Below are 27,186 nucleotides of genomic sequence, written 5' to 3'. Positions count from 1 at the left end.
AATTTTAAATTAATATTTTGTGTCAACTTATTGTTTTTTCCTAGGTAGTCCTGCATCGCCCTGTTGGAGTTTATTTCATTATAATAACCTGCTCACTGTATTACAGCCCTTCCATGTATGATACCTGCCGATGACCTACAACCGACTCTTATTAGCTGAAAAACACAATAGAACCCATCAGTAAACCACAGAGGGTTCAGGCAGAGCAGCCGGAGGACATCAGAGGGGAAACACAGTAGATGTTTTCTCCATAAAATATGATCCAGTTTCAACAGAATCATTGAATAAAGGTAAAAGTTGTGTTTTTGTATAGTGATCAGTGAGTCCCACTCTGGTGCAGTGTATTGTTTCTCCAACCAAATTCTTGTCTCATTTGTGGTCTGATAAACAGCAAATTCATTAAATTCAGAGCCTCATATCAGTATTTTCCATGCTGAGTTACTGTAGCTGTCATAGAGGAACAGGATGAGGTGGTGCTCACGACCACTGGTTGCTGCTCTGCACGGTTTAAGTGCTGCACCAGCTGGTTGCTGCCCCTCAACAGGCTCCCGAGGGATAAATCAGGATTTTTCTTACCCTTTGAGTTTACTTATATTCTATTTTTAAAAAGACTTAGGCAGAAGAACAAGAAGTGAAAAAATCATGTCTGTACATTATGAGCCTTCAGCCATATATTACATGACATTAAGTGAAAAAAGTTTCCCCTCTTGACTTCCTTCCCCCTGTTGGGTGTGTCTCTGATGACAGTTTGTCTTCCTCTGCAAGAAACACACTGTGCTTCAGAGCAGTTGATCATCCACCAGCAAGTCAGTAACCAGCAAACACATCCTCAAATAACACATAAATTATCTAATCAAGAGAGAAACTGCAGTACTGCTCCTGCTGTAAACAAAGCTGGAGGTACATGGTTAAGGATCCTCAAGTGACAATTAAATGCGATGAAACCTGCCTCTGAAAAAGCCACATGGAAGAATCTGGTCTGCTAAGTACTGAACTGAAGAGGATATTCTGTCCAGTAAAGTCTGTCAGTTGCAGTATGACGTGCAGCACAAGCCAACAGAAATATGTCTGAGTATTCAAAACAACAGCACAGGCTGTTCCTGCTTCCTTCCTCAGACAGTCACTGAGCAGGGTGGTGGTGTTTCTACAGTCTGTGCTGTTAACTGTCTGTGATGTCGAACCTGCATAAACCAGACAGCCTTTAATAAGCAGCTTTAACATGGGAAAGTCACATAAATACGGCCTGGGAGTGTCCTGTCGGCCTGTAAAACAGGAGGGTTGACTGTTTTGTCACAAGGCACATCCAGACACACACTGAGATTTTAGAGTGGCTGTGGAGTGGTATAAAATCTATCTGCAGCATAGACCACTATCAGTTCTGATCTATAAGTTTTCATCCTCTTCTGCTAATGTTTCCTGTGACGTACCCCAAGGCTCCCCGCTGGGCCCCATTTAACTGTCCTTACAGATGCTTTTTAGCATGTATGTGTTTAGAAAATTAGAAATTTCAGCATCCCTTATCAACAGATGCAGTTACAGGGACAACATTTCTCAAACCTGGTTGAAATAACACTTTTTACATGGACATTATATAAAGTCATCCAATAACATATAATTTTACATATCCCAAAAGCATAAAGAGACGCAAGAACAAGAAAAAGAACATGAACAACAAGAACAAGAAGAACAACAAGATCAAGTAGAAGAAGAAAAAGAAGAACGAGGATGTGAACGAACAAACAATGAACAGTTTTCAATTTACATTTCATGCCTATCTTCTCAGTTGCTGATCAAATGATAACTATTTGTCAGATCTGTGTGTGTTTACATGACTTGCAACCTGAAACACAGCAGTACAACTAACCACTCGCTACTGTGATTGCAAAATGATAACAAGATTGCTTCATATCAAATGTCAAAAGTTTTTTGGTTTACAGGGGTGGTTGTGTAGATAAAACAGCAGACTATAATGACAATTAAGTATTAAAATATTAATTAAGCATTTTCAAAACTTTCAAGACGTTTGTATGAACTCTGATTAATGAAGCTGCAAGACTAAAAAGGCCTTCAGTTGTTCATAAAGTGGTTCTCACCAAATCAGTCCTGCTGTTTTTTTTGTTTTTCAAACAAACCAGTGAAACCTTGGGAGACAAGATTGTCTTTTTGTTTATATTGCAGTGGGTGGAAAAGACACCCTGCTCACTATCTCACAGGCCTTTCCTGACTGAGAGTTGATGTTTCCATTCTGGTATTGTGTTTTCTGTCAATGAAAACAGAATTTGATGTTTACACAGTCCAATTTCCTGCTTCACATGTGACCGACACTCAGATTTTACAGGTCAAAAGGATGTGAAACGACGTTGATGTCACTATGTGAACGTGTTAAGGGACATAGTATATTAAAGGATAATTCTAGCATTTTTAAACCTGAGCCTTCTTTAAACCATTTAAATTTTACAGCATCTGAACTCGTTTTATGTAAAAGTAAAACCCAGGTTTAAAAATGTCAGAATGTCCCTTTAAAGTATGGCAGCTAACCTTTGTTAGATAGTAGACAGACTGCTGGAAGGTGAACATGATGACTTCCTCCAGGACCGTCATGGCTTCCTCACAGGCTGTCCGTGTGGAGGACATCTCAGAGTCCAACAGACCTGACAACACACACACACACACACATTTTAAAAACACACACATACAACACACTGCAGGTGTAACAGCTGTGAGCGTCATGTCCACCTTCGTCCTCCTGGTCCTGCCTCCAGGGCAGCAGCTGCGGGACTTCGTGCTGGATGAAGTGCAGCAGTTCGATGGAGTTGGCCATCCACAGCACCAGCGGCTGCAGACCTGGGATCAGCTCCTCCATGCTGAGCAGCTGCAGGTGCTCGGGCTGCCCGTCACTGGAGCTCCTGATGGAAAAACATAGAGCTGATTTCTACTGTGATAACTAATTACCTCAGTTCTGTTACTGTCTGTAATTTCCCTTCATTTCCTGTTTTTATATGAACATTCCCTTTTTGTAATATTTTCACATGCGAAGCCTCTCTAACGGATAATTCCACTGTTTTTTTCACAGCAGACGTTTTGAGGTCACAGTTCATAAGTGGCTTCATAAGGAGGAACTGAAAGTTTCTGTAACTCGACACACAATTACGCTGATCTGCAGAAATATTAGAGGAAGTTAAATCAAAAAAGGTCAACTTGAGGATAAAGAGTCCACTTTTGTGAGTATTTTCAATGAAACTAAGAATGTCCCTTATACAACATGGTGTACAAATAATATAGATTAATTCTAAAGTCACACTTACTGTTCATGTTGGAAGTAAAATATATGGATTGTTATACTGTATTTAAATAGTATGTACAAAAACTATTTTCATTATTCTTTCAGATGTGGTGTTCACAGCTCATGTCAGGACTCAGGCATTTAAAGTGTACACCTAAAGAGTCTCTGCACAATTTATAGGTTAAAAGGTAATTCCAGTATTTTTAAATCTGGGCCCATTTTTTTTTTTTTTTACCTATTTTAGGGTCTAAATGACTACAAAAGCTTTGGAATTGGTCCAGCACATCAACTCAGTCAGCAGGCACAACGCAGACTGCAATGTAATCCTTAGGTCCAAATATGCCTGTCAAAGTTCTGCACATTGCAAACCCTAAACAGCACTGGAATTACATGAAATGATCTGACTGGAAACCTAAGACTGTTGTGGATTCAATGAGTCCAGTTATATTCTCGTGCGATTATGTTAGTTGTCATACTAGATATTTCAGACATTTCTTTTTTTAAAATTTGACCTCTCTGTATAAAATGAGCTGCTGTGACCTCTGGGATAACTGCAGCCTCATTAAACTTCACAACCACACACTACAGACCTGGAGCATTCAGGCGCAATTCTTACAGAAATCTCTTAATGTGATATTTTTGAGGTGTCAAGTGGTCAAAAATGATTAAAATTTGCACCAAATGTAAGTAATAAATGCTATCAACCCAAAAGCTACTGTAACAGCTCATGAAATATAACTGTGCTGCATCTCTCCCTAAAGATCTCTTGTTCCCGGTGAATGATAGAGAGGGGTGAAGTGAAAGAGTTTAAACTTTGATAACTTTGTTCACCTCCTGATAGAGAAAATGTAACCCTGTGACACTTCATGATAAAACAAGCAGACAATGACTACTAATCAGCTGCTTCTACTTTCTTAGAGAAGAGACTGTGGGAAATTCACTCTTTGCGCAACCTGCATTCAACCAAACTCATTGTTTACAGAGGGAGCACATAGATACAGTAAAATCACACTTTAACTCCTCTTTTATTCAGGCAGTAAAACTCGAGGTGTCGTGTGTCGTATATCATCGCAGGCAGCAGCAGCTGCTCGTCTCTCTGTGGCAGGTCATTGTCATGTATTTCTGGGACATTCTCAAAACACTTGTGGTTCTTCTTCTACTCACGTTTCTGGCTGGATTGCTGCAAGTTCCTTTGTCTTCTCCTGAGAAGGAGAGAACACATAAAGAAAATATCCATGTCAGGCATCAGCATCAACCAGCTTATGTACATTACATCCAACCCTGATGGCACATTTGATTACTTTACATTCATCGTCACACTCAGGGGAACATAGTGCTGCACACACACTTATTAACTTTTCAGACAATTGGAAACCACCCACTATACTGGGTCAAATTGTAGCATGTAGTTCACAGTGTGCAAAGCAAAATTTGCAGGATGCCAAATGTCCAGTATGCATCAGAGCACAGGGGAAGGTGGGAAATCAACTGTGCAGATTTTGAATATTGGCAGTTTTATGAAAAGTGTTGGCGAATCAAAAATGAGCTCCAACATGTTCAGAATTGAGAAGCTCCACGAGCGCCTGTGGCGTGTCCAGCCGGCCTCTTTCACCACAGTCACACAGCCAGTGCAGCCAACACAGTGGATTCTTCAGCAACAATGCCTGATGAAATCCCTGCACACAACTGTAGGATATTTTTTAATTTTTGTACTGCTGTTCTGTCATTACATAACAATTTTGATGCATTTCATTGAAATTATGTAGCTGTTGCCAAGTGGTAAATGTTCACAATACAACCACACATGGGCAAACAAAAATACCATCAGTCAGCAAGTTTTATGAAAACACACCCAGTTTGATTGAAGGATAACAAAGACAATGTTACACTTCCAACGCAACAGAAATACCAGAAGAACTTCCTAAAGTAATGTGACAAAACACTGGTTAATCTGGTTCCTTCCAATCACTTATAGGTGTTACTATCTCTGTTTACCTGTGGAAAAATCATGAAAATCCACATTTATACTTCATCTTTTGTTTAGAGCATATGGGGACGCTACACAGCAGCAATGTTTTGCCAATAACTGGATTATTGTTTCCGTCAAAAGTCATACTACAAGGGGTGTCACAATTCTCCAAATCCATGATTTGATTAGACTTTCAACTGTCAGGTCACAATTCAAGACAAGATGACAGACAAGGTTAAAACTTTTCCACATGTAAATTCAGCGATTTTCTTATATAAACTGCCAAAACATCAACTACTGTCACATAACAGTTGTTGCGTCAATGGTAATGTTTGTTCACATAACTGGGTTTTTAAGTGAATTGTAGCAAAATTATAGTCCACACCCCTGCATACTACTACTGCGTTCTTTGGTAGCATGCAGTCGGCGGTTTTGAATTCAGCCTTTGTTTATGTGAGATTCTCTGGCACAAAAGGTCACTGATCTGTTGTCAGAAACAAAGAGCAGAGTGTCATCCTTACCCACATAACGATCTGGATCTGGCTGGCTATCCGGAGCAGCAGCTGTCTGAAGTGTGTCAGCTGGAACGTGGAGGCTGAGTGCTGGATGCACAGGCTCAGCAGGAAGGCGGGCGTCAGCTTTGGTTCGTTTCCAATGGGGTCCAACATGTCCAAAATCTCCTGCAGGACTCTCTCTTCCTGCTCCAGCTCGTAGCTCACCGAAGCCTCCGTGCCCTCCAGGTCCCTCCAGCGAGGCGGTAAAGGCTTCCTCTGCAACCTTTTGATGGTCACAGTGGAGCCGCACGATGAACATGAGGATGACGCTTTTGTGTCAGAGTTCGGGCAGAGTCTGGTCATCCAAGGCGGGGTCTGAAGGACTCCTGATGTGCTGGTAGGATCCTTAAACATGAAGAGGTAGTGTTTCCCCAAGCCAACCAAGTCCCCTGGGTTCAGTTCCACCTCCTCTTTAAGAAGGAAACCATTTCTGGTGACAGGGGCACCGTGAAGGGGCTTCAGCATGGTCAGTGTCTTTTTGTGCTCCCCTGTAGAGGCGGGGACGTTAGAGTCCAGGCGTCTGACGCAGCAGTGCTGGGGCAACACATCAGGAGCAAAGAGGAGGATGTCCACCTTTAATCTCTCCTCATCTTCTCCATTACAGTGCTCCCTGCAGCAGCCAAAGATGGTGGTGGTCCCGCTCATCAGGTAGATGACAAAGTCCTGTAAAACAAGTGCTTTGTTTAATTAAAGAGACAGTTCACCCAAAATCAAAAATACATATTTTTCCTCAGGTCTTAAATGCTGTTTATCCATCTATGGTAGTTTTCATTGGCGTGAGTTGCAGAGATTTGGAGATATGAGCTGCAGAGATGTCTGCCTTCTCTAAATTATAATGGGACTAAATGGCACTCAGTTTGTGGTGCTCAAAGAGCCAAAAAATACATTTGAAACCAGTGTCTCTTTCCAAAAATCATAACCATTATCCAAGATAATCAACAGACCTTGTCGTGAGCAACTTTATGTAGGGACTACTTTCTTTCTAGTAGAAAGAAAGCAAATCCAGTAGACTGGAAAAATGATAGAAAATACTGAAAAAAATGGGCACTGCCATGCATGTTTTAGATTGTTCCTGTTCCAGCACCTGATTCAGATGATCAGCTTGTCATCAGGCCCCTGCAGAAGCCTGATAATGACCTGTTCACTCGGATCAGGTGTGTTGGAGCAAGGAAACCCCTTAAACATGAACGGCAGTGGGCCCTGAGGACCAGGAATGGGAAAAACTGCAGAGCAAGCCCTTTATATCTGGACAGGATGCAGGTCCGCCTCCATGATGCACCCCCCATGTTTCTGCAGTAGCCCAGAATGGACCAAAACCAAACACCAAATCCTCTGGAGAGGACATTTTGCATGAATTTTGTGGACAACATGACATTTTTCTTTGTTTGTGCATAAACGCTTCTGTGTGCAGTCGTCGTTTCGGCGCCATCTGTGGATGCCCATGTCACGGTGTCTTGCGCAAGCATAAACAAAGCTCAGCAGCCTCCTGTGTCGTGCCCTCTGTCTTCATCCTGGTCAGGACCTTCTCTCTGTCTCTGTCTGTGTTTTAATGACAGGAGTGGGATCAGGTCTGTAGGAGTCAGGCAGCAATCTGCAAATCATCTCCAATCATCTTTGCTATATAATTGGCTTCATCTCCACCTCCTCTGAAGGGGTAATTTAATTCCAGCCTGTGTATCTCTTTTTGCTAGATTACACTTTTTGGTAATTCTTGTTTGCCTCTGCCTGCAGCTGTCCCACCTCTGCTCTGCCTGTAACCTGCTCAGCATCAGCACAACTGTTCCTGGTTCTCTAGACTCCCTCTGCCCAACAATTAAAGGCAACAAATTGCTTCAGCTCTACTCTGATCCCATATTCTCGATGTAAGATGTTGAAAGCCAATGTGTAGGATGGGATCGATTTTCTTGCGTAACATTTTGGAAATGAACCAGCAGTGTGCATGTGAACAGCAGCAGGGTCAGCTGGTGGAACCACCTGCCCTGGCAGCGTGAGGCGAGACAGGAATGGAAGGGCTTATGGGTGCGACACCAGTGATGTCCATGACCTGCAGATCACCACATTAAGACTATTAGTCATCCAGTGATACCTTATCATCTGTGCCAGGAAGAGCCAAGCAGTCTGACAAGAGCTAGTCACACTACTGTGTACAATCATCCAGCCACTGCCTTGTTCTTTTTGATTTTTGATTCAACTCTTGAGAGCCAAATCCAAAAGTTGTTCAACTCAGCTTCCTTTAACTAAGGATGATTTTAAAAATAAGTAATTTCTATCTTAAGTGAACCTCATGCTTTTAAATAATTATGCTGAGATCACTGCACTGCCCTTTATTCCAGTCTTAATCAGAAAGCCATCTCTCGCCTCCAACTTGTTTAACATGCTGCTGCTGGTTTTAGTCATTTCAAAAAGACGAGACCACATTACTCCAAACCTCTCTTCACTGGTTAACTGTGGGCTTTAGGATCGCTTTTAAAATTTCATTGCTGACTTTTAAAGCTCTACAGGGCCTGGGCCGCAACTTTATTTCTAACTTTCTAACAAGATTCTCAGCTGGGACCCTCCTGTCAGTCCTAAAGTCCTGCCTCGTCACAAAATTTGACCAGGTTTTTGCAGTAAAGATCTGAGGATATCAGACTTGCAACTTCAGTATCCTCTTGGTCTGAAAATCTATTTTTATTTATGTCTTTTAAACTTCCAGTACCAGTAACTTGCTTTCTTTTAAAGCCACTGGAAACCCAGCAGCATTCATCCAACAGCCTTCTATTAGTAATTTAAGGTCTTATGTACAGATAAGTAAGAATCTAAAAAGTATTACGATTTGGTTTTAATCCACATTTGAAAAGCTGCCATTTAAGTTTACACTTTCCTGCTGGTCAACCACTTCCTTGATTGGTTAGTTTGTTGGTGTTATTTTGTGACTTCAGTGTTTTGAAATGATAGTTTGGATTTACCAAAGTCACACAACAACACAAACTAACCAATCAAGGAAGTGGTAGACCAACAACTCCTGTGTATAAGCAATATTTGACTTATAAAATGGTGGTTTCCTGTCGGAAAACCGTTTAGTTGTCTGTAATACATTTTGCTGCTAACCCTGTCCACAGTAGTACGTTGCTTAGTGTCCAGCCATCGTGCAGCCCTGATATGCATATATTAAATTTGTAAATGGTCACTAAATATGGTTTAGTGCATCAATAAATATTTGGATGGCCATCATAAAGTTGCAAGTGATGTTCATAAAACTTAACAATTGCATAGCAAATAGTTAATGAAGAATATATAAACATTATTTGAATATATAAATAACTATAAACTACAGTTTAATTACCTATCAATTTACTGTTTATTAAAGATTGTTGTTATGAAGAGTGGCAGATTGTTGCAGAGTGACATTAGTCCTGCTGCAGCTCTTGGTATGCTCTGCAGCTACCAGTTTCCTGCACAGTCAGCAATCTCCAGCAGCGAGGATAAACAACATTGCGAGAAAGAGCTTCCTTTTCCTGGGAATGGGCCGGGCTGAAAACACTGCCTGAGTGACTCTCTGGTTTACTGTGAAAAATGAGCTGTGTAAACGAGTGATTCAAACTGTGTCACATGTCAGGAGGGACGTGAGGTTTTAGAAAAAAAAATCAGGTGTTGTTTAAAACCCTGATCAAGTCTAGTGGTGTGTAGATTACAGCACACCAGTCTACTGCCCCCCAGTTTGTTTGTGTACTCTAAGAATAGCTCCTTCTGTGTAGTTTATCCTCCTCTACAGTGTGTCTTTAATCAGGGTTATCTCCTTGTTTTAAACATCCTGAGCAGGTTTACTTCTGCCTGAGTGGTGAACACTCTGTCCCTTGTCCTCTCATTGGGACATGATGACAGACAGCTCGTCCTGTGTGCAGTAGAGTCATTTCTGTTTCCCTCTCTGAGCCGTTACAGGACAACACGCGTCTGCAGTCGACTTTATGATTCTTTATGGAGAAATCCACCCTGCAGCTCTGAGTGTTTTCTTCCTCTCCGGCCACCTGTGCTGCCAAAGCTCCGCTCTCTGACTCTGGGATTTTCACCTTGACGTTCTTAACATAAGACGTTCAATCCGACTCTCTCCTGTCCTTGTTTACACTGTGTTGTCTCTAACGAGCTTGTGTTGGACTCCGCCTGCCTCCACGCTGCCAAGAGACTCTCAAGGAATCTCTGAGGTCGTTAATGACCTTATTACAATGGAGTCCACTTGTCTTCTGAGACACTTTCCACTACACAGCAATGATTTAATCTACATGTAGATCAGAGAAACCATTCATAGACGCATGCGTTCATATACATTTCTACAGAATAATTACTCTTAATGCAGATAGAAATAAATCCTGAATAAATAAATCCTGAGTCCTGTGAATATTTTGGGGTGCAAGCCTGATAGGACTGGGAGCAATATTAGCATCTGTCAAAGTGTGACTGTAAAAGTTATGAAAGCGAAAAATACTAGACTGGCACAGATACGAGCAAACTTGGCAAATAGAATCTATGGACTCTGATGACCAAAAGTTACCAAAAAATGTTGGTAACCGACACATTTATTGTTTCAGTTGACTACATTTCGCATCAACACTATATTTTCCACTATTTGACAATCTGACAATAAATCAAGAAATAACACATCTGCTTAAATGATAATGAATATAACTGTTTGATGCAATGTTACTCTCACCTGTCTGTGGCTGTAGCCCTGCAGCAGCAGGAAGTACGGGAAGTCAAAGGGCGGGTGAATGGAGTACTGGGTGGTATTGTCGTCGCTGCTCTCCGTCTCCTCCTTCTCCATGCCGAGCCGCAGGACCTCCTTGTCGGCCTCGGCCTCGGGATCCTCTCTGAGCGCGCTCTGCCGGGCCCGGTTGGCCTCCTTCCCCATCGCAGACAGATCCATCTCGCTCAGGCTTCTCCAGAACCCGAGTCCGTCCACATCCTCGCCACTGCTGTCCACGAACAGTGAGGCCACCCTGGAGCGGCTCTTCTGCAGCTTACGAGCCTGAGCATTGATGCCTGCATGGACAAGAAGACAGCATGTTAAAGAAATGCCTATTCTAAATCTAAACATTTATTATTTATAATATCAAAGTCCATTTATAGTCAACAATATATTGCAGTACATTACTGCCACCATCTTACTCAGAAAAACTTAAGTATCAGAGCAAAAAGTACTGGAAACTCAATACTCATATATGGACGATCACAGATGTATCTGAGAGTCATGAGGGATCTGTCAGAGCAGAAGCAGCTGATCAGTCGTGCTCACTGCGTCAGAACTTATTTGGAAAAAGTGTTTCCACCTCCCATTCCTTCTTTGGTTTTGCATCATGGAAAGTTTGAAGAATTCTCTTTTTAGATCCTTCTGCATCCTTACAGGAATAAAATAAAATCACTGAATACATTTAGAATTAGATCTGCAGCAATTATTCGATTAGAAATTGATTATTAAATTAACTGCCAACTATTTTGGTCATCGATTAATCGATTTGAGTAATTTTTGAAGAAAGAAAGTCAAAATTCTGTGTTTCCAGCTTTCTAAATTTTCTGGTTTCTTTACTTATTTCTGAGGACTTGCAACCCTATATAAAATTTGCATCTTTCATTTTGCTGCTCGTAAATAAAAAATGTATTCTGTTGCATGTATGACCATGTATCATCTTCCAAAGCCACGCCTGCAGGCAGGTAATTTTCCCAGATTTGTTAACAAGTTGGCAAACAGAAGAAGAAGTGAAACATATTCAGCTGAAAACATCACCAAAAAAAATTAACAATGACAAAATTCCCCCCCAAAATCACTCTGGTCAATCAAACAGACTCTAACATAACAGTTCTCGGCACTGGCACCAAGTCAAATGAAACAGAACCAGAGGAAAGAGAGGAAACATGCGGGGAAAGTGAGATGTGACCACCTCTATCTGATACCAACTGCAGCTCTGTCGACCTGACGTAACACAAACACCATTCAGCTCGTTTGGAGCCATTAAGCGCCCTGGAATGTCCACAGAGCCCGGCTTCACACCCGCAGCTCTGCTTCTCTTATCAGCTGTGGAAGTGGGTGTTTTCCATATTGTTCAGCACCAGTGTGACAGACTGGGCTCAGTGCCGAAAAAACTCACACTGCAGAGGTAAAGGGCAGTTTCCCCCGGTCAGTGAGAGGAGAGGAGGGTCGATCACACACGACACAACCATGAGAACTGACCGATGTGGTTTAAATGTCTCATTTTGTCATTGGATATTTTAGAGTATGATAACAGCATTCTCTGCCATTTTGCATAAAAAATTACTTTCATGATTAATTGATAATCAAAAGTGTCAAAAAAAGTATTTTTTAACATTGCTCAGTCAGGCCAAAAACCTGTGTTTTGTCTCAGCAAGTAAATCACAGAAACTGACCGACATCTGTTTAAATGTAGAGGTGAACCAATAATCACTCCAAAAATGATCATTTACCAAAGAAAAATACGCAACAGAAACCAAATGTTATTCTTTCATCTTGTTTTTATGTAGCTGCAGTCAGGAGGAAACTCATCAGAGGAACCAAGAATAATACCATTAAAACCAGCATCAGTGAAGCAGAACATTAGTCTAACACAGAGAGAACCGCAACAAACTTGTGCCAAAGTCAACAGGGCTGCACAGTCCCCTGTGTGCAGGAAGTGGGCTCTGACAGAAAGAATAACACAGCAGCGAGTGGCCACATTCTGGCAGCTACAGGCCCGGTGGGAAGAGCTGCCCGGTGCCCCCATGTTTCACGGGGCCCTAATGGGCCCTTGCAATAAAACAAAGATAAGAGTGGGGCCGCGCTGACCTCCTCTATCCCTCACTGCAGCTTTTGTTTCCTCCTGACCTCTCTCACATGCCTGCCATCTCCCCTGTTCTAGCTGGTGATAAGCTGGACAATGAAGGCTGTTAGCCTGCAATAAGAGACAAAGATAAAGGCTCCCCATGCCACCACAACACAGACTGAGTGATTGATTATCCAGACGGAAGGATGTGAGGGACACTCAGTTGTCTATGTCACTGAGGATGTGTGATGTGTGTTTTTTTTTACAGAGAGAAGAAACAATCTTTGGTCCCTGAGGAAGACATAAATGTGTTATACCTGCTGTGACGGTGTCTCTGTCCTTTAAACTTTGCTCTTCGACGCTCGCTCTCAGCTGGATCTCAAAACGCCGGGAGAAGCCCTCCTTGGGTTTCCAAAGTGACTGCAGCATGAGGGGCTTCTCATTGTCTCCCACCACCCGGAAACACTCCCTCTTCCACTGGTTATCTGCACCCGTCTGGCCAATCACATCGCAGAGAACATAGTCGTTGGCGTCTTCTTTTTCCAGGCAGTACCTGAACGACAGAAGTCGAAATTTAGACAAGTGGACAACACAGAAGGAGTAAATGTTAACCCCTCTGAAACTGAGTTAACCCACTGTTAAAGGTCAGTGACATTAAGGCTGATTGACTGAATGAATACATCAAAGACTGGCATGGCATGACATGGCATCATGGGTAACTGTTATATCTGTGAAGGCCTCATTAAGAGTGAAAGGTACATACAGATTTTGGAGCGACATATGTTGCCATCCAGACAACATATTTTTCAGAGACATCTGAAGACACATTCTGTTCCAACAGTGTGGCTTCATAGTAAAAGAGTTCAGGTACTAGACTGACCTGCCTGCAGTCCAGACCTGTCTCCCACTGAAAATGTGTGGTGCATCACGAAGCACAAAATTCATCAACAGAGTTGTATATCAAGCAAGAAATGAGAAAGAATTTCACTTTTAAAACTTCAGCAATTAGTGTCCTCAGTTCACAAACACTGACTGAGTGTTAAAAGAAAGGTGACGTATCACAGTGGTAAACATGCTCCTGTCCCAGATTTTTTGAAATGTGTTGCTTGCAATTCAGAATGAGTGCATGTTTACAAAAAACAGTAAAGTTAAAGTTGTCTTTGTGCTACATTCAATTGAATACAGGCTGAAAAGTTTTTGCAAATCACTGCATTCTGTTTTTATTAACATTTTACTCAACGTCCCAACTTTTTTTGTAATTTGGGGTGTACATAGATGGACGACATATCACCTCCCAAAAAGTGAAACCAAAACATCTTGATCGCCCCCTTGTGGCTGGCTGCAGTATAGGTCATAAATCCTGCCCCCTCCATGTTAGCAGATGGAACATGGGATGAACTAAAACCGTTAAGTATTAAGTAGTTCTTATCACACTGATGTATGTTCAAGTGGGCATGTTTCTGATGAGTTTGGTTTTAATTTGTTATTTATCAGGAGGTTTCATGTCATGAGTCACAGCTTAGCTCAGCTCACGACTGAGTCGCTGGCTTTGTGGGCGTGACCTTGATACCATGGCTTCAACCCTGATCACTACTGTACAGACTCAGACTCCAAATGGTGTCACCAGTGTAAGATGTCAGCGCTCATATCCACAATATTTTCATTTCATTTCATTTTTGTACAGTGGGAGGAGGTGGAGCCATATCGTCCCTTTTTTTTACAGTCTATGATGCTGATGTAAGCATTTAGCTGACAGCACAGCTGCAGAGTTACTAGTATGGCTGTAGACTCTCAGTGATTTGAATAAGTTATTTTTACAACCAACGGTCCCAAACCTAAACACATTCACTTTAAAATTATATAAAAAAGCAACAAATCCTCACATTTGACATCACATTTCTTGACCTCCACCTGTTTAAACAATGCACCACTGGTACTGTAAATATCTCATAAAGAGCATCACAGAAAACAAAAAAAATACAGTTATATATAAATCTGAAGTAAGAAATCCAATATGTAGTTGCAGAGGCTGCAGAAGTCTGCGGACTGATCCAGTAGATAAGGTAGGTAAACTAAGGCTTTGACATGTAGTCTGGCTAACATGTTTTAACCTTGGGTCAAATCTAAAATATGACACACACACACCAGTTTAATGACACTCCTCACCTCTCCAAGGCCTCCTTCACCAGTTCCTTTGCACTGGACTGTGTGGTGGCGAGCACGCTCTTATAGTTGGTCCCATGACAGATGTCACTGCCGAAGATCTTCAGGATGCCGGGGACAGACATCTGACTGGACAGCTCTGCAGGGTCGTCTGCAGCCTGGAGGTCTCCACTACCCAGCGCCTGGCCGCAGCGTCCACTGTCCCGCAGGTTGGGACTGTGGTTGAAAACAGTCGAAAGCCTGTTATTGTGGCGGCGAATTTTGCTCTTGGCTGGCTGCCGGACGCCCACGCTCTCTGTGGAGCGGACGGTGCTGTCCGAGTTGTTTGACCTGAGAGGGAACAGAGAAGACAGTGAGATACTGTGGCCTTAAATATACACATTCTGTTTATGCACCTAGATGGTTTTTTTAATACCCAAACAGATCAAATTCTTTCTGAAATCACATAAATATCTATATACAAGAAGAGTTAAGATCACCTTCTGGTGCAGACCTGCAGACTTTTTACAGTACTTTTTTTATTTATATGTAATACTCTTTCCTCATAACATTGCAATTTATCTCACATGGGTTTTTTAATACTTAAAATATACACTAAATGAAATAAATCAAAGGTGGACATTGATCGTTCTGGTGGATAAAATGGGTTTAGCTCCACTATATACTGTATTACATAAATAAGGCAAAGATGAACATTTGCCGGCAATACTGTAATAAATAGCAAAGACATAAAACCAGTAAAGACACATATAACATGGGCTTTATTTGAACAATTACACTGGTATATTAGTTATGTGAAACATGAATTCTTGAAGCATAAACAATTTAAACGAACACACCAGTAAAACAAATCACAATTTTAAACAACTTAGGATTGTTTTCATTGTCAATTTTTTTCCTGATAAATCAGTTTTGGTCTAAAAGATGACCAGATGACTGGTGTATTTCAAGTTATCTGTCAGTTATGAGTGAGGATGTAAACAAATGTTGCAACTGCCCCTGGTCTCCCCTAAAGTGGTATACTGGGAGGACTTACTGGACTGATCCATTGCTGGGTTTCCTTCCCAGTTTGGCCAGGCGCTTCTTCGGAGAGCGGATCAGTAAACCCACAGGAAAGTTCAGGGCTTGTTTATTTACGTGGCTGCTTCGCTCCTCCGAAATCATTATTGTCTTCAATTCACGTAAACACAACAAAACTACTGGAACAGATGAGACGAACAGAAAATATCATCCTCCGCCTCAAACAAGCTGAAGGGATGAAAACTTGTCGTTTTTTTCCCAGGATAATAGTCTCCTTCCAATTCAAAGAAGCCCTCAGAAATCACAAAAAGGTGTGTAAATACTCCAAGAATAGTCCTGTATCCATTAGATAAAAACGGTGAAACTTATTTAAAATGTTAGCAGGATAAATGAGATGATCTAACGTTATATTCCAACACAAGTCAGGAGAAAAGCAAAAGAGCGCCGGTACGTTAAAACTTCCAAATTAGTTGTTTTCTTGACGATAAAATCCAAAGTGAAAAGAAGAAAAACGAGCGGAGGAATTTTTAAACATCTTCGTCTGTTCGGTCCTGACGAGAGAAACGAGTCTCGGGTCGACCCGGTCCATAGTTACCGTTAAGTTCCGTTAACTCCGTCACGGCGCGTGCAGCTGACTGAACGAACGGGGGACCTGCTGCCACTGGAGGCACGAGCTACTACAGCTGACGTCACTGCAGCATCATGCGTGTAGCCCGCGCGGAGGCGGGACAAAACGCACACACACACACACGCACACACGGAGCCAAGCCTGGAGTCCTGCTCGGTTTCTTCCTCAGAATATTAAATTACGTGATATATGTGAAGTAAATGTAGACAATAATTAAGAGAGACTGGACGGTTTCTCTCGGTTCTTCAAAGACTACCTTTTCTGTTGGTAAACATTATAAACATATGACGTTTTTGTGGGCGGAGCTTAGGTGGAAACAATTCCCTGAACCAAAACTTTTTTTTTTTAATGAGAAAGCACTGCGACCCAATTCACAACAGACCAATCTGTGCATAAATTAATATTGCTGACCATATCTGGATGCATGCATATACACATGTGAAATACTTTATAAATGAGAAATAAATAAATGCATCCATGCTGTTAATACTAACATCAAGTTTAATAGCAAAAACTGAGTCCAGCTAACTCAGTTTTTATCAACTTGTTATTAACACTCATTTTAAATAAGTTACTTGTACTATGAGGTCGAAATAGCTGCCAAACTCAGTGTGCTTGAGTTGGGGTCACTTAAACAAACCAAGTATGCTTTTTTCAGTGGTGAAATGTAACTAAGTACATTACTCTTGTACTCACGTATCCCACAGATTAAAGACACATTACAGTGAGAATGAAAAGTGCCTTTAAAACAAATTGTCTCAAACCATTCAGTTATTGAAAGTAAAAAAACAGACTCATGTGGCCTCTGTAGAGCCTGTTAGTCTTTATTTAGATCAGGGCTGCCCAAACTGGGGCGCCCAGACCAAAGTTGGCCCACCATAATGTTTGATTTGGCCCACCAGATGTTTCTAGCTTTAATCAAGAATGAATATATAATGTCTCGCCATGAAACATGAGATTGTTGTAATTTTAGTTTAAATTATCTGATCTGCACCAAACTTCACGCTTGATAACGCTTGTGTTCACCCTGAACACATCTACATAACAACAATAGTCATAGCGCCACTAATAAAAACAATATGGATTCAGGATTCATTACTTAGGTTTTCTTGAGGCAATGCGTTTGCAATTTTTTTTGAGTAAACCCAACTTATTAGATTTTACAGTGTAAGTTCAAAACAAGAAAAAAGGTCAGTGACTACATGGTTGGGGGGTGAAGGATGAAAGGTGTCTTTTCAGTCAAGTCCCCAATAATGTTTCTTAGCTGTTAGCTAACTTGAGCTAAGCTAAAGCTGTGCAGCTTCAAGTATAAACTGAAGCTGGAAGTTGTTTGTAATTTTTCAGGCCGACCACCTCACAGTTTTCATGCATGAACAAAATCATCTTTGGTGCCGTTTTTTCCAACTGGTGCACAGTAACATAACATTAGTTCTTAATTGTTCTCTTCTGCATCTTGATTGGATGCTGAAGGACTGGTTTAAGACACAGTGGATGTGGGGAATTAAGTGTTGACTTTCTGAGAATGAATAGTGTTGATTTGATTTGGGATATGAAGGAAAATTAACTGATTTATAGATTCACACTTTTTATAAAACACTTCTTAATCTTTGAGCTTGGGGGAAGAAGGTATCAAGTATCTTTTTAGTCAAAAGGCTCGGTCACAAGTCACTGGTGTTAAAGTCTTAACAGGGTCACAAGTCTTTTTTGATTTTGTCAAAAACCAAAATGTTGAGCAACAGCAGAGCTAGCTGTTGCAGTAGAAGTTGCTTAGAAGTGTAGTATTAGCAAAAAATAGAAGTGGTTTTAGCGGTTTTGTGTCAGTGTGCGGCAGAATCATGAAGCTGCAGTGTTTTGTAGCACAATATGAAGGTTTTTCCACTGAAACGGCTCCAACTGGCTGCTTCGCATATGAGAAAAATAAAGAATGCAATGGTGCTTTGTGTTCCTTTGCATTATACATTAAGAACAGCGAGACCGAAAATCCTGTATCAAACATTTTTAATTCAATGCTGTTTCAGTAACTCTGCCAAGGAGATGATGATTTGGGACTTGTCTATTAGAAATCAGTGAAAATCAGTGAAATCTTATGGAAAACTGAAGATCATGTGTCATGCAAAGTTTAATTTGCTTTTTAAGTTTTTCTTGGTCAGTTAGGCATAGACAGCTGCAGCTACAAGAACAAAGAAACATGATTTTGACTTTGTTTTGTGTGTTTTTTTTAAAATCATGATTATTCATCCCTTGTTTTTTATTACAGTATATTGTAAATAAGACTAAAATAAAAATAGTTATTTATAAATATGAAACCTTGGCAGAAGTGTGGGACCGTGTGGCACGATTGCTGAAACTGTTATTGTATGTCTCTTGTTTTCTTTATTGGTGTCTTTCACTGTATTTTTAATCTGCCAGCATCAGCATCGTAATACCAAAAGCTGTGAAAAACCAAAGTGTTGGTCCTCCGGCTGTACATCAAGCGCTCCATCTAGTGGCAGTGAAGTTGAACTGCAGCACAGCGTCTCCTTACATTAACAGGAACATTGTTGTACTATCATGTAGTTTGATGCACACTAACAACAGCAGATAATCACTGCACACAAGTTCTCTCACAGCTCAGAACAACAGGGAGTTTTTCAGTGTTACAGCAGCAAAGTGTGTAGCAACAACATGCATCAACAAAGGTATGAAAAAAATATACAAATATAAACAAGAGGAAATCTAAAAATAGGAACAGTATATAAAATATATAGGGTGTGAAATATTGCACAGAGTCAAGTGACTTTACATTAGGGTGCAGTCAGCTGCCAGTTTTGGTGAGTATGTGGTGAGTATGTGGTCTACTGGGAGCAGGGCTGGTTGTACAGTCTGCAGGAAGGAAGGACCTGCGAAAGCATTCCTTCACACTCTGGGTGAAGCAGTCTGTCGCTATTATCATGTCATGCAGGGGGTGTGTTCATTTGTTCTAACATTTCAAAGTGAAATATTTTTATTTTAGCTCCATCACATGTAATGGCTGATTATTCCAGATTTTGTTTATTTCAAAAAGTTTCTCACTGAACATTTATCGTAGTTAAAGCATCATTGTACTGACAGTGGTGGAAGAAGCACTCAGATTTTGTAAAACTAGTAATACTACAGTGTAAAAAAATACAAGTAAAAGTCCTGCATTCAATTTGCAGGGGCAAAGAAGTGGATGAAAGAAAGCTGATGAATATTATTTTTTATGCGCGTCCATGCTAGAGAGACAAATTATTCTGTATTCAGTCCTTAGAATGAAAAGTAAAATTAATGCTGATGCAGGGTGCTTATTATGTTGTTATTTTTATTCTTTAAAAGACACCAGAACGCAGGAAAACAAAGTCTTTGAAGCTTCTCATTTTTGGTATTTTTGAGGTCTCAAGGTTGGCAAGTCAAAGCGCTGTCAAAGCACTTTGTAAACTCTGTATTTAAAGGTGCTATATTGTGGTTAAAGTTGTTGATGTTTTTAATTTATTAATTGTTTTATATTTTCTGAATCTACAAGTTAAATGTTGTGGAGAGAAATGTTCAGTATTTACCTCCAAAATGCAGTGTATAAACATAAAATGGACAGTCTTGAGTAAAATGTAAGTATCTCACTGTTGCACTTTTGTGCACTGGACAAAACATGATAAAGTGTCCTCTAGAGCAGTTTTCACAAACTTATTTTTCCTAGAGATCCACTTGAATGATAAACTATCACAATTCAATCCACAATAGACCTGGTTAATAAATCTTGGAGAAATACTTGTTCATAAATGAATGTTCCTCACCATTTTTACTTCCATTTCCACATCACCTGATTTCAGCTTCTTAAATGTGAATATTTTCTGGTGTCTCTTCTCCTCTCTGACAGTAAACTGAACAACTTTTAGTTGTGGACAAAACAAGACATTTTAGGGACCAAACAACTAATCGATTAGAGGAAAACGATATTTTTCACCATTTCAATATCTTCTGTGGCACAGTGTTTGGAATGACTGCTCGAGAAGAAAAATATGAAGTGCATCACAGCTTTTGTCGAGATGCTGATCCACCACATACAGCCGGTGCCCTTTTTATGTTTTTAACCCCTGCCCTGCTGACAGCCAGAGTCTACCACTGTTGTTGCCACTTTCATCCCACCACCACAGACTGAAATCACCTGCCAACACACCAGTAGTTTAACATCTGACTGATGATATTTGTTCTGTAATCTAAACTGTAGTATGAGTATGGGGATTTTTTCTTTTTTTAATTTGACACCTCCATTTCATTCGGATGTTTACACATTAACTGTTGGCCACCACTAACACCTGCAGTATCTTTACTGATATACTCTTTCTCTCTCTCTCTCTCTCACACACACACACACACACACACACACACACACACACACACACACACACACACACACACACACACACTCAGCCTGTGGTATTGAGTAACAGGTTGAAAGGCGGATGTGAGTGAGCTCCACCTGCAGCTGCTGTGCACAGCGAGCGGTTTGGAGACGGCGAGATTCAGGTCAGACGCGCATCTTTACACTTTTCTGCAAACGACCTGTTTCTTGCTCTCTGGCTCTGACGGCACGCTGAGAGCATTCAGTCTCCAATTCAGTTATTTTTACCTGAACTGACAGGTCAGACCTTTTCTGACTGGACCAGGATGTTCACTCATGCTGCAGACTGAAAGGATCCTTCTTTCTGAAGAAAAATAGAGAGAAATGCTGTCATTTTGACAGATTTAACATCACTATTACCAATGTGTAAAAACATTTCATAACAGAAGAGAATCCTCTATATATTTACATCAGGACATGAAGGTATTTTGGTTTTTAAAAGATGAAAGTAACATTTTTTACAGACATATGGGACATGCCCTAAGTTACTATGGACCACCATATTACTCAAATTTCAATGATTCATTTCTGAAAATCACATCAGGAAAAACCTAATTTCTAAGATATTTGAGAGGGTTTTATTAGCTACTTTAACACTGACTTAGACTGTATTTTTTATGTAACTTTTACAGTATAAAAAAAGACATTTCAGACATTTTCTTTCTACTGATTCACAGGTTTCATTCATGTTTCATTCACACATGGACAGTTTGAAAAAGTGAAGCAATACTGATGTTAAATAACATGTCAGTGAGGCAACATTTGCGAGGTGCAAACAGATTATACAACAAACCTCCATCAAGATAAAGAGGCAAAATGTCAACGCTGACATGTGTTATGAGAACACTGCTGCAACTTCACAATGTGAAAGACAGAAAAACAACATGAATGTTTCTTCAAGAAATTCATATTTGTTTACATGATGAAGCTTAAAGGAACAGTTCACACCAAAATCAAAACCACATATTTTTCCTCTCATCAGTGGTGCTATTCGTCCATTTAGATTTTTTGCTGTGAGTTGCAGAGTTTACTGACTGTCCAGAAATCATAATGATGTATGTAATGTCACATGAGCTATGTCAGTGTGCCGGTGAGGTCACTTCTGTCACGACTGTGACTGCTGGTACTTTCCACTGGTATATATATATAGATTTAAGAGTAACTGACAATCGACCTTTTCTGACTTTTTGGTATGATGATGTGTTAGTATTTAGGTGAACTGTCCTTTTATGAAATGACTTATTTTATGTTGAAAAATACTGTCGTGTGGTCTGTTTTGTTTTTGTTTTGTATAGCTGCTAAGCAACAATGTGTTGCGACTGTCCCCACCCTATCAGCCTTGACAGGACATTGTGCGCTAGCTAGACACGTTAGGCTCGTTTGAGATGAACCAGGCCTGCGCAAAAATCGATCACCTACGATCGCTGCACAGTGCATGCTGGTTAGATTTGTGTACGACTCGATTCCAACTAGCTCTGACATCATGCACATGCGGTCAACGATAAACTCACAAGATCAAAGTGGGGTAGTTTTGGCAAGCGCCGCAGTTGCTGTCACTTGATCACTAGGCAAGAAGAAACACCATACCCACACACTTTATTTCTTCAGCTGTAAACATGGTCTACAGACTAAGGTGATCTAACAGGATGTTAGTTTCGCTTCCTGTATATTCTTTGCAGGTCTCCTAGAAACTTTTGACCTGACTGCACCTTTTGTCTCTACCTCCTGCTGCGGCCGCCAGGACTTATGCCCTTTTGAGATGAACTGCGCCTCACCTGGAGAATAGACAAAATCAGGTGGCCGCAGCAGGAGGCAGTGACAAAAAGCTGCAGTCAAGCCGGACTTTAACATGGAACATCTGTTCTTTTATCTGCCTTGTAAAGCACTTTGTAACTGTTCGTTTGATAAGTCATATATAACCTTTAATATTATTATCAGCCCCAAAATATCTTCTTGTTGACAGACTTCATTGCACAACAGAAGACTATATCGAGCGGTAAATATTACAGTTACACAGAAAATTAGCATTTTATACAACATGTGGTGCTTGTTGTCGAATTTAAGAGCCAATCAAAGCCTGTCAGCTCATTGATCAGGTGACAGCCAGGCGTTTGCAGTTGGTGGAGAGCAACTGCAGCCGCCTCGATCTCATGAAGTTATCATTGCCTGCGAGTGCGTGAGGTCAGAACAAGTCAGGATCAAGTCAGACACAAATCTAACTGGCATGTATTGTGCAGCGATCGCCAGTGATCGACTCTGCACAGGCCTGGCCTTGCAACACCTGTCGCCTGATGAAAGGACATGTGTAAGGGCAATTTGGGTTGTCTGCTAGGTGTCACCTTTGTGATTTGGGTCACAAGGATTCAAAGTAAGTAAGTTTTTATTAATTCATATAAAAAAGTCAGGACAGCTCATGGAAAACAAAAAAACTTTTATACTTCCATTTTTTATTTCAGTAAATGCAGCAGCAGATGTTGAATGTGTCTTCTGTCTTCCTGGTGGAGATCTGAGGAAGTGGAGAGTGAGTGTTGTCATTCCAGCATGTTTGGAGGAATTGCACTTGTTGCAACCGTCCCCAGTCTACCCTACTATTCAGACTTCTGTTCAGAAACTTAACCTGCAACCACTGACATAAATACCTGTGCATGAGATTTATGTATGTCAATGGTTGCAACCAGCGTGGTTTTATTTTGAAAATGCAGAAGGAAGTGATCTGTTCCACCCTCCGTGGCTGGTACTTCGAAGAGAGGCGGGACTCGTCACGCAGCAGCAGCAGCAGCAGCAGCAGAGAAGCGGAGCGACGACCGCAGAGACCAGCAGAGACACACCGAGCTCAGCTCACTCATCTTCCGTCTTTATCGAGTTCAACCAGTCAGCAGAGAAGGACGACATCCCGCACTTTAAAAAAAAACTATTTGTTTAGGAAACTTTCCTGGGTTTTTACAAATATGCTGCTGCGTTCACAGTCTGGAGAGGAGAAGAGGTCAGCCTTAGAATAAACTGAACGCAGGTTCAACTCTGCAGAGCGGGGGAAAGGTAAGTTAAACACTGTTTTATTATGTATCAGAAAACTTAGTAAAAATGAAATACTAGACTTCCTTGAAAAATGATTCATTTTAGTCACAGCTCACTTCTCTTCCTCTTTCTCCTTCTTTCTGTTTCTCACTTCTCTCTACAGATCCACCATTACTGTAATTCTTAGAATATATGTCGCTTTCTGATTCCTGAAGTCCTACAACACCGCATTAAACATAATAATTTGACATTTACTCTAACTATAACATTTTACATCCATCAGGCTGCACACCAGCCCTGTAAAAAACTACTTGTTTTAACTTTTAAAAAGTTGTTTTGAGTTGAGAAGCCAAGTTGGGGCAACTTTGTAATGATTCAAAAGTAATAATCGTTTCTAGTGAAGAAACATTATGATGATGTTGATGATGATGATATTAACTCAGTTGTACTTGAGAAATAATGTTCAATAAGCTGTTATTAAGTTATTAAGTTGAACCAACATCTCTTCAGTCACACTGATAAACATTACAAATAGATTTGATTCCCTCTAAAATGTTTTCAGTTTTGAGGGGTCAGTTCTTCATTTCACTCACAGAACTTGGAGCTGCTGCTGTTGGAGTTTCTTTGTTCAATATGTGAAACTGAATTTATTACATTTTGAGTGTCAGGGTGCAGAGCTGCAACAAAAACAACCATGACTTATCTTGAAGTGTATTAAAGACACACAGAAAGTTTTCATCATATATTTTTTTCTGTAAACTAAAAAAAAGGAGGGTCTCAAGAGAGTTTTAACTTCAACACATTGCATGCTGGGAAGTCTGCTAATATTCTGACCATGTTTCTGTAGAAAATCATTTATTGCGTTGATCGAGGCAGTGGTGTGAGTTAGTTAGGACAGGTTGCAGTTCACGCTTTTATGGTGGGCTCTAGTGCACGCTAGTGATTTGACATTGGACAGCATCAACATGTGTATCACCCAGCAGTCATCACTGCATATCTACTCTGTATACGACAAAAATATCAAAGAAAATAAATGATTCAATTAACTGGGCCTGAGCGATACAGCTGAAAAAACGGTCGATATCGATAATTATTGATCATGTAGGTTGTGACTGACTACATGTTCTGTACTTTAAGGGGTGGAAGCGGCTAAGACGATAAAATGAGTAAAAATCACAATATTTTTGACCAAATACCTTGATATTGCTGCAGTATTGTTGAGATGACTATAGGTGCTTTCACAAAATATTAACCCGATGAGATGAAACACCTGGTAACACTTATGACATATTATGATATAATTATATCTAAAATCTATCACGATATCTTGCCTCATGTTACGATGCAATGTAATATTGATATTTCCCAACCTTAAAATGAACAGATTTTTTATAGTTATGTAGAATACGATTATAATTTTTGCTACTGAATACTTTGCCACGCAAAGAAAAAAAGAAAACATGACGGTGATGGGTTTGCCTTTCCAAGGTCATATAAAGCAAATGCCACCATTTTTAATTTAATTGAAGTTCTTCTTTGAACAAAGATGTGTGTTGCTGATAGGAAATTAGATCTCCCAGAGGGGGAATTCAATTTGACACACCAGCACAAGGGGAAAAAATTCAAGGGACAAATGTAATAATAAAAAAAAATAAATAAAAATCTGTCACTTGCAAAAGCCCGTTCTCTGTCCAGCACGTTGCTGGAGGCCCCCCTCACCCAGGGCAAACGCACTGCCTGCACCGACTATGTTTACGGCCCTGGATTGAGCTCATTTCAGGTCAAAGGAACTTGTGTTTATAAGTTCTGCAGTGTTCTGATTCCAGCTGCACGATCTGGTGAAAAAAAAAAAAAAAAGTAACATTGCGATTATTTTGACTGTAATTGCGATAAGTGACACGATTAGTGAGAAGGATCATTTTTGCATTATGGTTTTCATTTTTACTGAAAACAAGAAACTGTTCAAATCATGATGACGTGGGATTTGTTGGGTTCTGAACCAAACAAACATGTTTTCTAACATCTGGAGAAGAAGATTTTAAAGGTCAGGGCATCTCTGCAGCACTACAGAACCTCATTATAATGCTGTTTTCTCACACATTTTTTTGTTTTCAAAAAATTGTAATTTGGTTTTGGTTCTGTAATTTGGATACTGCACTTGAACATATTGCGATTTCGATCATTTTAATCGTGCGGCCCTAGATCTGATAATAAATACTAGAATTTTTAAGTTTAATTAACTTGAATAAATAAATCTTGTATATTCACATTAAGTTAATATGAAAAGATAAGTTGATTTCTCTAATTTCCAGTATAATTTTTGTTTACAGTGTGTCTGTTTTTGTGTTTTGTAATCACCCTAGTTCTGCTTGTATACAGATAAACACAGGTTCTAGCTTCATTTCTTTGATATTTGTGTGTTGGTTTCCTGGATGCTGCTGTTTGATTTTGCACGTTTGTTCCTAAGCTGCATGTTTTTACTCCCCACAGTTTGGGGAAGTGGTTTTAAAAGCTATTGTTAGTGTGAGAAATGGAGGTTAAAGGAGGTCATAACTGATTTAAAGAAATCATTCATTCATTTTCTCTGAACATTATGTGCAGTATACGTTTGTGTGCGCATCATTCGAGGTGCGGGTCTGTCTGTCAGCAGAGATGTCAGCGAGTGAGAGGTCAATGTCTTCTGATGACAGAGCTGCGAGTGACCTCATGTCATGACATCCTCCTCTGCAAACATGGTGATACACACCCTCCTGCACCCTGCAGAGGAAGAAAATACACAGAGTATCAGCTGGTAAATAAGAGCACTGACGGATGAAATGACTGACTTTAGCCACAAAGTTACATTTAGGTTAATAAACTGAATTAATCTGCCAATTATTTTTTCAGTTAACCAACCAACACTGAAAAAAAAAAAAAAAACATTCAGGAATTTAGTTGCATCATCTCATCTTTTCTCGTCCACATAAACGTTTTATTTGTTCAAGGTGATTCAAATTTCTGGTATTTATTTTCAGAACGCTTCAGAATTAAAAAACACGAGTTCTTCTAACTCGAAGTCTTTTGATTGAAGTGATGAGTTGAATGAATCGTGTACAGAATTCCATCAACCCATTAAATTGAGTCTCTAAAGAAACAGACTTCCCAGCATGCACTGTGGCAGAGTTAAAACTCTCCTGAGACCCTTCTTTTTTTATTAAATTAAACTGACTGTCTGTCTTTAATACACTTTAAAATAAGTCATGGTTGTTTATTTTTCACAATAATTAAATTCCTGCAATGATGCTGAATTCAGTATCATTGCAGTTTCACATGTCGTCTTCGTGTCAATGCAGGGACAAAGTAGGTCCAACAGGAGCAGCTGCAGGTGTGA

At 40.3% G+C, this 27,186-nt stretch overlaps 1 protein-coding gene across 1 annotated transcript in view; it reads right to left on the bottom strand.

Moving 5' to 3' along the window:
* The window catches only part of radil2a (Ras association and DIL domains 2a), a 31,236-nt gene extending 14,794 nt beyond the window's left edge, over window positions 1-16,442 (bottom strand). The window contains exons 1-8 of the mRNA XM_084743985.1: window positions 15,794-16,442; window positions 14,761-15,087; window positions 12,912-13,147; window positions 10,494-10,822; window positions 5,774-6,469; window positions 4,448-4,485; window positions 2,737-2,906; window positions 2,539-2,651 (exon numbers count right to left, since the gene is read on the bottom strand). Coding sequence (XP_084600111.1) covers window positions 2,539-2,651; window positions 2,737-2,906; window positions 4,448-4,485; window positions 5,774-6,469; window positions 10,494-10,822; window positions 12,912-13,147; window positions 14,761-15,087; window positions 15,794-15,921 — 2,037 coding nt within the window. The 5' untranslated portion in view covers window positions 15,922-16,442. The remainder of the gene's footprint in view (window positions 1-2,538; window positions 2,652-2,736; window positions 2,907-4,447; window positions 4,486-5,773; window positions 6,470-10,493; window positions 10,823-12,911; window positions 13,148-14,760; window positions 15,088-15,793) is intronic.
* Between the last annotated feature and the right edge of the window lie 10,744 nt (window positions 16,443-27,186).

The sequence above is a fragment of the Lutjanus erythropterus genome, chromosome 19 (genome assembly GCF_056507025.1).
Source record: "Lutjanus erythropterus isolate fLutEry1 chromosome 19, fLutEry1.hap2, whole genome shotgun sequence".
In the NCBI taxonomy this organism is placed as follows: Eukaryota; Metazoa; Chordata; class Actinopteri; order Lutjaniformes; family Lutjanidae; genus Lutjanus; species Lutjanus erythropterus.
This window is presented reverse-complemented; position numbering and strand designations above follow the sequence as displayed.